General features: G+C 36.5%; 2 protein-coding genes across 2 annotated transcripts; both read right to left on the bottom strand.

Moving 5' to 3' along the window:
• Positions 1-2,019: 2,019 nt before the first annotated feature.
• On the bottom strand, positions 2,020-2,588 carry LOC138352684 (uncharacterized). The gene is made up of 2 exons (XM_069305261.1): positions 2,577-2,588; positions 2,020-2,400 (listed from the first exon to the last, which is right to left on the bottom strand). Exons 1-2 carry the CDS (start codon positions 2,586-2,588, stop codon positions 2,020-2,022), a joined length of 393 nt encoding a protein of 130 aa, XP_069161362.1.
• A 6,386-nt stretch (positions 2,589-8,974) lies between these two features.
• Positions 8,975-9,543, bottom strand: LOC138352683 (uncharacterized). The gene is made up of 2 exons (XM_069305260.1): positions 9,532-9,543; positions 8,975-9,355 (listed from the first exon to the last, which is right to left on the bottom strand). Exons 1-2 carry the CDS (start codon positions 9,541-9,543, stop codon positions 8,975-8,977), a joined length of 393 nt encoding a protein of 130 aa, XP_069161361.1.
• Between the last annotated feature and the right edge of the window lie 409 nt (positions 9,544-9,952).

Below are 9,952 nucleotides of genomic sequence, written 5' to 3'. Positions count from 1 at the left end.
ATATATATATATACAAATATATATATATATATATATATATATACATATATATATATATATATATATATATATATATATATATATATATATATATATATATATATATATATCTATATATATATATATATATATATATATATATATATATATATATTTATATATTGCACAATAATATTAAACATTCTGTTTGACAAATTAGCTGCGGCACGAAGCCATCAGAGCTAAATTTATCTCAAAGGCGTCAGTGAAATCTTCCGTGTTGAGGCGTGATGGTCACACTTGATACAAACTCCTGATGTTCCTACAATTCTTGAAACATTGTTTTTATTGTTATTCTCATGCGTATCCTGACAAATTCTGAGTAACTATACTTAATGTGTTATAAAACTCCCCTTAACACTCATATGAACAGTTATTTATTATTCAATACTTATTGTGTTCTTTTATTCTATTATCCACATTTTTCCTCTCTTTAATTTATACCCTATATACTCCATCTTGAGGTTATCTTGAGTTGATTTCGGGGCTTTAGTGTCCCCGCGGTCTGGTCCTCAAACAGGCCGCCACCCCCAGGAAGCAGTCCGTGACAGCTGACTAACTCCCAGGTACCTATTTACTGCTATGTAACAGGGGCATAGGGTGAAAGAAACTCTGCCCATCGTTTCTCGCCGAAGCCCGGGATCGAACCCGGGGCCACAGGATCACGTGTAAAGCGTGCTGTCCGCTCGGCCAATTGGCTCCATTCGGGTAGATAAAGATAAACTGTTTAACACGGGTGGTACACGAACAAGGGGACAGAGGTGGAAACTGAGTTAACAGATGGAATGCATTAGGCAGTGATGTGGTGGAGGTTGACTCCATACAAAGTTTCAAATGTAGATATGAAAGAGCCCAGTAGGCTCAGGAATCTGTACACCAGTTGATTGACAGTTGAGAGGCGGTACCAAAGAGCCAGAGCGTAACCCTCGCAAACACAAATAGGTGAGTACAGTGAACTAGCCCTCGTGGGCTGATATAAATTTTTTCGTCTAAAATTGTCAGTAAATATATTTCATCAACACTCAGAATACTCTACTTATAAACTAATATCACTTTAACCTTGCATTAATGCGAGTCTTAGTAAATATTATCATATATTACCCATATTTGCATCAGAGGAAAGAACCGACAATATTTATAAAATGGATGCTTTGGCTCGGCGAGTCGTGGCCCCTTCCCATCCAACTCTATTCTTTCCAGCTAACGTCTGTATAGAGTATACATAAAAAAAATATATTTTTTTATTTTATTTATATATAAATATTTAATTTTATTTAAATATAAATACATTTAAATATTAAAAATATTTAAATGCTGACATCTCAATCTGAACTTACTGTATTGCATTTGATAGGAAACTGTTATATAGAATTTAGTTTTTGTCAAAATGTTATTAGACATGTAGTGTGTATTTAAAATATACGTCTATACATCGCATGCCTCCTAAAGCAAGCATACAATTTCCACGCAAATCGTTTCATAGGTTCAGTACCAAATCGCAATATATACAAGTATTTTCTCTATAAAATTAATTTATTACATACATCTTTTTTCATCAATATTATTGACGGACGTTAATATATTCTTCCAGATATATTAACCATATCAACATTAAACATCTTAACCATGTCAAGCAACCGGAAACACATTGAATCGTTTTCATCGTTATGATACCACTATGATATTAATGATGCAAATGATAATTAATAATAAACTTAACAATTATTATATAGATTTATTTCTTTGCTGTACAACAGAACACTCAACAAAATAACATTAAACTTGTTGAATAATTTAATGCATATTTCAGCTCATTGATGTCATAATGATAGTAATCCTGGCGATGAGTGTGATCTTTGCAATTGTTTGTCATGTAGGCCTCGTAGTCTGAAAATTATTGTTGAGATGGTTTACCATATAGTTTGATTTCCCATAGACCTAAATGTAAGTAGAGATGGTGTCATTTAGGTCAGCAGAAATCTAGTAATAGTGTTGACTATAATAGTTTAGTGGCCGGTAACCATAATTAGAGAAGACTGAGTAGGATGGTTCAGGATCTGCAGACCTCTTGTAGAAATGTCGGCGATAACTATGACGGGGAGCGTAGTAGAGAGGATACGATGGTTCAGGCTCTGGTTCGGCAGACCTCTTGTAGTAATGACGATCATAACCATGTCGAAGGCCGGAGGAATAAATTGGGTATGATGGTTCAGGCTCTGGCTCGGCAGACCTCTTTCCATTGTGGTAACGGTGACTGTATGCTGGGTAAGCACTACCGTAATTGCTCGTCACGTAACTGGGCTCTGCATCTCGCTTCTCAATCTCAGAAGCGCAAGCGGCAGCCGCCAGGATCACAAGCACCTAAATATGAAAAATCACACGTACAGTCATATAATATTTAGCAGTAAAGTACTATATTTTCATTCGCGTAAATGAAATATTCTTCGAAAAGACTACTACTTTCCTTGATATTTTATGTAATACATTACATTAAATATTAACCAATATCAGAGAGTCCGATTGTTAGTGCAACTTACCAAGAGCTTCATGGCTGAAAGTTGGTTAGCTGTGGCCACAGCTGAGCGAGTGTGTCTTGCAGCAGTGATGCCGGGCTTTTATACCGGAGAGTCTTGAGTCCTTGAATCGTATCTCAATGTTATAGTGACGTTCCACTGAGAAAGCTGTAATTAATATGTTTCTTATCTCTTTATTTTATTTTTTTTCCATATATAATAAATTACATATTATATTATAAGATTTTCCTTTAGGTTAACAAATATAAAACCCTAGTTAAATGTTAAATATTAAATATTTAATGTTTTACTTTTCGTTAAGACAATGCACTGTTTACGATTCCTTGTTAATCTTAGCAAGTACTGCATACGTGGTATATACAGGGATAGTTTACCTTGGTAAATATTTCCATACTGAAATATGATTAGTGGTTGGCAAGTAATCTCATGTTGTAGCTTTAGTACTTCCCTCGGTTTAAAAGTCTTAAACCTAACTTTATTCCAACATGTGCTAGACTTTTCAAGTAATGTAGTGTTAGGCAAATGTAAATTTGCGCCAGATATTCGTCTTTTTTAAGAATGACGTATATTGGCGACTTGTCACCTCTCCTGACAACTATCTCCTTGTTCTCACGAAGGCTTTTAGCTGCCGCTTTGAGCTCGGGGGACAGTATGGTGCTTCTGTAGTTGCCTCGATTCTTTCCTCCTTCCGCAATAAGTTCTGCTTGTAAGGTATCTTTGGTAGTGACCTTCTTTTGTGTCTCGAGGTCGAATATGTCGTCCAACAGAATTTCCAACTCCACTTTCCGGGCCATCTCACTCGGTCTGGACATAACGTGACAGTTTATACCTAGATTTAGGAGAGTGACTTGGTCCTCAGTGAGGTTAATTCCTGCAAGGTTCAGGAAGCCATCTCTTGGTCGTGGAATTGCCATAGGTCCTCCATATAACGTTGTTAGTTTCTTGATGATCCTTGTTTCAGTGCTGAGGTGATGTCGGTGTGTGAGGTAGTCGAGATGTTGTTCAATGCGGGTACGGAGACTTTCGTCGATGTTGCTATTTCTCCATTCGTTTGTAGCATGAAGTAGTTGCGTTTTGTTGTCTTTGATTTCATTTTCTGCCTTGTATATCTGATCACGAATCAGATCCTGGCGATATTTTACCGTGAAGGCTTGATTCCTTGCTGCTAGGTCGTGCGTTTTAATATTAGTATATTTTGGTAGCAGTCTTTCCTGTAGACATACATTATTAAATATGACCGAAAAAGTAAGATTAATAATTCTAACACGAATTTTCTCGATCTTTCGTACGGTTCTTTTCACTGTTGGTGGTAATTCAAAAATAAATTCTCCAAAATTTATTTTTATTTCTAGTCTGACGCGACACTTGAGCGCGTTTCATAAAACTTACTACATTTTCAAAGACTTTAGTTTACACATACACAACTGAATAGAACTTACACAACTTCGATTTCTTTATATCTACATTTGAGTGAGGTGGATGGGGTGAGGTGGTATTAATAGGGTATTAAATTCCTAAACACAAGACAGAACACGAAACAGTCTTTGAAAATGTAATAAGTTTTACGAAACACGCTCAAGTGTCGCGTCAGACTAGAAATAAAAATGAGTTTTGGAGAATTGATTTTTTAATTACCACCAACAGTGAAATGAAATGTACGAAAGATGGAGAAAATTCGTGTTAGAATTATTAATCTTACTTTTTCGGTCATATTTAATAATATATATATATATATAAATAAATAAATAAATATATATATATATATATATATATATATATATATATATATATATATATATATATATATATATATATATATATATATATATATATATATTAATAGGGAAGGGAGTACCACCTCTGGCTGGAAGAACGGGGACCCATAACCTCGGAGGAAACCACACATAACGCATTGGAGGGAATGTAGGTCCCCTCCAATACAGTTTGTGTGCATTTCTCCTACCACCCCCCTTCCTTTTTTTTTTTTGTTCTTTATTGTGTATTTAAAGGTTACAAAACATACAAGACAAATGCCTAAAGGTTATGGATCTCTTGAAGCTCCTCCGCTTCCGGACAGGAACCGAGGACGCAGCAAGCATTTCCCCTCTGGATCGCCACACTGAGACGCTGAAACAAAACACTGGAAGCTCTTGGGTATCTGGTGGCGTCAATGAGCTTGGAACCTAATTCCTTGAGAAATCCCAAGGCACTCTTGCCCCAGGGGCCATGCGTCTGAGACGCTATGGGAACAAAGAGGTATTGACCTTCCAGTCTCCTGTACTTGAGTGATTTTGCTGTTTCCCTGTGGTTGGCCGCCCCACCTGCGTGATCAGCTCCGAAGTGTACATAGGTGTCAGCCAAGGTGGATACACACGTGTAGTCCCACACCAACTGTCTACCCTCCTTCCAGGAGTATATGGTGATGCCATCAGGGCGAAGTGCAGGGAAATCCAGGTTTTGGACACCTAGGATGCGTGGTTCTCTCTCCGCTGGGCACCTAGCTCAGACGAGGTTTCTCCTGATGATGTCATTGACCTCTTTGTGTCTTGCATGCCAGCTCTTTGTGCTTCCGCAATGCAACCCATGCAGTCCGTATTGGTCTGCTTCCACTCTGTTGCAAATACACTTGTATTCAGTGTGAATTGGGGCACCAAGGGGGAGGGCCACTGCTACACGAAGGGATTCTGGATCTAGGCTTGTGCCCATTGCTGACATGGGTACTGCCAGGAGGAAGTCTCCTGCATGGTTGGCACGCACTGTCTGACACGGGTTTTCTCCTTGTCTGATGTTGCGACGCTGAGCATGGCATCAACTACTTTTTCCACTACAGGGTGGTCCCAGCCGGATTGTTTGTGTTGTTTTGTTGGCTCAATAATGGTTGCTGGGGCTGCAAGAACATCCCACTGATATGAACATTCAGTGAAAGCAGGATCGTGTATTCTTGCTGAATCTCTCAGTATCAGTATCAGTATATATATCAGTATCAGTATATATATCAGTATCAATATATATATATATATATATATATATATATATATATATATATATATATATATATATATATATATATATATATATATATACAAATATATATATATATATATATATATATATATATATATATATGTCGTACCTAGTAGCCAGAACTCACTTCTCAGCCTACTATGCAAGGCCCGATTTGCCTAATAAGCCAAGTTTTCATGAATTAATGTTTTTTCGTCGACCTAACCTACCTAACCTAACCTAACCTAGCTTTTTTTGGCTACCTAACCTAACCTTACCTATTTATATAGGTTAGGTTAGGTTAGGTAGGGTTGGTTAGGTTCGGTCATATATCTACGTTAATTTTAACTCCAATAAAAAAAAATTGACCTCATACATAGTGAAAAGGGTAGCTTTATCATTTCATAAGAAAAAAATTATAGTAAATATATTAATTCAGGAAAACTTGGCTTATTAGGCAAATCGGGCCTTGAATAGTAGGCTGAGAAGTGAGTTCTGGCTACTAGGTACGACATATATATATATATATATATATATATATATATATATATATATACATATATATATATATATATATATATATATATATATATATATACATATATATATATATATATATATATATATATATATATATATATATATATATATATATATATATATATATGTATATATATATATATTAAATATTTATATATACATTTATATATAAAATATATATATATACAATAATATTAAACATTCTGTTTGCCAAATTAACTGCGGCACGAAGCCATCAGAGCTAAATTTATCTCAAAGGCGTCAGTGAAATCTTCTGTGTTGAGGCGTGATGGTCACACTTGATACAAACTCCTGAATTTCCTACAATTCTTGAAACATAGTATTTATTGTTATTCTCATGCGTATCCTGACAAATTCTGAGTAACTATACTTAATGTGTTATAAAACTCCCTTTAACACTCATATGAACAGTTATTTACTATCAATACTTATTATGTTCTTTTAATCTATTATCCACATTTTTCCTCTCTTTAATTTATACGCTATATACTGCATCTTGAGGTTATCTTGGGCTGATTTCGGGGCTTAGTGTCCCGAGGCATGGTCCCGGACCATGCCTCCTTTTTGTTGTCATTGTGGCAGCATGTTTACTCACAGCATGAGTGGCGCTAAGCACTGTTCCTGATATATGTAAATGAACTTCAAGAGGGAAAAGCTTCATTCCTTTCATTATTTGCTGATGATGCAAAAATTTTAAAGAGGAAAAGGACGGCGGAAGATAATATGAGGCTCCAAGATGACCTAGACAGATTGAATGAATGGTCTAACAAATGTCTACTAAAGTTCCACCTCGAGTAAATGCAAGGTCATGAAACTATACAGTGGAAACAGGAGGTCAGACACAGGATACTGAATGAGAGATAAAGTCATTCATTAAACGGACATAGAGAAAGATCTAGAAGTTGATGTTACACCAAACCTAGTCTCCTGAAGCCCACATCAAGAGAATAACATCTGCGACGTATGCGAGACTATCTAACATCAGAACTGCCTTCAGAAACCTGTGTAAGGAATCATTCAGAACTCTCTATACCCTATATGTATGACCAATCCTTGAGTATGGGGCCCCAGCATGGAGTCTGTACCTTGTCAAGCAAAAGACGAAGCTGGAAAAAGTTCTGAGATATGCCACTAGGCTAGTCCCAGAACTAAGAGGCATAAGTTACGAGGAAAAGCTGCGTGAAATGAACCTCATGACACTGGAAGACAGAAGAGTAAGGGGAGACAAGATCACTTCATACAAAATTCTCAAAGGAATTGACAGGGTTATCTTGAGTTGATTTCTGGGCTTTAGTGTCCCCGCGGTCTGGTCCTCAAACAGGCCGCCACCTCCAGGAAGCAGCCCGTGACAGCTGACTAACTCCCAGGTACCTATTTACTGCTATGTAACAGGGGCATAGGGTGAAAGAAACTCTGCCCGTCGTTTCTCGCCGAAGCCCGGGATCGAACCCGAGGCCACAGGATCACGTGTAAAGCGTGCTGTCCGCTCGGCCAACTGGCTCCATTCGGGTAGATAAAGATAAACTGTTTAACACGGGTGGTACACGAATAAGGGGACACAGGTGGAAACTGAGTACCCAAATGAGCCAGCCACAGGGACATTAGAAACAACATTTTCAGTGTCAGGGTAGTTAACAGATGGAATGCATAAGGCAGTGATGTGGTGGAGGTTGACTCCATACAAAGTTTCAAATGTAGATATGAAAGAGCCCAGTAGGCTCAGGAATCTGTACACCAGTTGATTGAGAGTTGAGAGGCGGTACCAAAGAGCCAGAGCGTAACCCCCGCAAACACAAATAGGTGAGTACAGTGAACTAGCCCTCGTGGGCTGATATAAATTTTTTCGTCTAAAATTGTCAGTAAATATATTTCATCAACACTCAGAATACTCTACTTATAAACTAATATCACTTTAACCTTGCATTAATGCGAGTCTTAGTAAATATTATCATATATTACCCATATTTGCATCAGAGGAAAGAACCGACAATATTTATAAAATGGATGCTTTGGCTCGGCGAGTCGTGGCCCCTTCCCATCCAACTCTATTCCTTCCAGCTAACGTCTGTATAGAGTATACATAAAAAAAATATATTTTTTTATTTTATTTATATATAAATATTTAATTTTATTTAAATATAAATACATTTAAATATTAAAAATATTTAAATGCTGACATCTCAATCTGAACTTACTGTATTGCATTTGATAGGAAACTGTTATATAGAATTTAGTTTTTTCAAAATGTTATTAGACATGTAGTGTGTATTTAAAATATACGTCTATACATCGCATGCCTCCTAAAGCAAGCATACAATTTCCACGCAAATCGTTTCATAGGTTCAGTACCAAATCGCAATATATACAAGTATTTTCTCTATAAAATTAATTTATTACATACATCTTTTTTCATCAATATTATTGACGGACGTTAATATATTCTTCCAGATATATTAACCATATCAACATTAAACATCTTAACCATGTCAAGCAACCGGAAACACATTGAATCGTTTTCATCGTTATGATACCACTATGATATTAATGATGCAAATGATAATTAATAATAAACTTAACAATTATTATATAGATTTATTTCTTTGCTGTACAACAGAACACTCAACAAAATAACATTAAACTTGTTGAATAATTTAATGCATATTTCAGCTCATTGATGTCATAATGATAGTAATCCTGGCGATGAGTGTGATCTTTGCAATTGTTTGTCATGTAGGCCTCGTAGTCTGAAAATTATTGTTGAGATGGTTTACCATATAGTTTGATTTCCCATAGACCTAAATGTAAGTAGAGATGGTGTCATTTAGGTCAGCAGAAATCTAGTAATAGTGTTGACTATAATAGTTTAGTGGCCGGTAACCATAATTAGAGAAGACTGAGTAGGATGGTTCAGGATCTGCAGACCTCTTGTAGAAATGTCGGCGATAACCATGACGGGGAGCGTAGTAGAGAGGATACGATGGTTCAGGCTCTGGTTCGGCAGACCTCTTGTAGTAATGACGATCATAACCATGTCGAAGGCCGGAGGAATAAATTGGGTATGATGGTTCAGGCTCTGGCTCGGCAGACCTCTTTCCATTGTGGTAACGGTGACTGTATGCTGGGTAAGCACTACCGTAATTGCTCGTCACGTAACTGGGCTCTGCATCTCGCTTCTCAATCTCAGAAGCGCAAGCGGCAGCCGCCAGGATCACAAGCACCTAAATATGAAAAATCACACGTACAGTCATATAATATTTAGCAGTAAAGTACTATATTTTCATTCGCGTAAATGAAATATTCTTCGAAAAGACTACTACTTTCCTTGATATTTTATGTAATACATTACATTAAATATTAACCAATATCAGAGAGTCCGATTGTTAATGCAACTTACCAAGAGCTTCATGGCTGAAAGTTGGTTAGCTGTGGCCACAGCTGAGCGAGTGTGTCTTGCAGCAGTGATGCCGGGCTTTTATACCGGAGAGTCTTGAGTCCTTGAATCGTATCTCAATGTTATAGTGACGTTCCACTGAGAAAGCTGTAATTAATATGTTTCTTATCTCTTTATTTTATTTTTTTTTCCATATATAATCAATTACATATTATATTATAAGATTTTCCTTTAGGTTAACAAATATAAAACCCTAGTTAAATGTTAAATATTAAATATTTAATATGTTTTACTTTTCGTTAAGACAATGCACTGTCTACGATTCCTTGTTAATCTTAGCAAGTACTGCATACTTGGTATATACAGGGATAGTTTACCTTGGTAAATATTTCCATACTGAAATATGATTAGTGGTTGGCAAGTA

This window comes from Procambarus clarkii, chromosome 54 (assembly GCF_040958095.1).
Source record: "Procambarus clarkii isolate CNS0578487 chromosome 54, FALCON_Pclarkii_2.0, whole genome shotgun sequence".
NCBI classification, from domain to species: Eukaryota; Metazoa; Arthropoda; class Malacostraca; order Decapoda; family Cambaridae; genus Procambarus; species Procambarus clarkii.
Note: the sequence above shows the minus strand (reverse complement) of the source record. Positions and strands in the feature narration are given on the sequence as shown.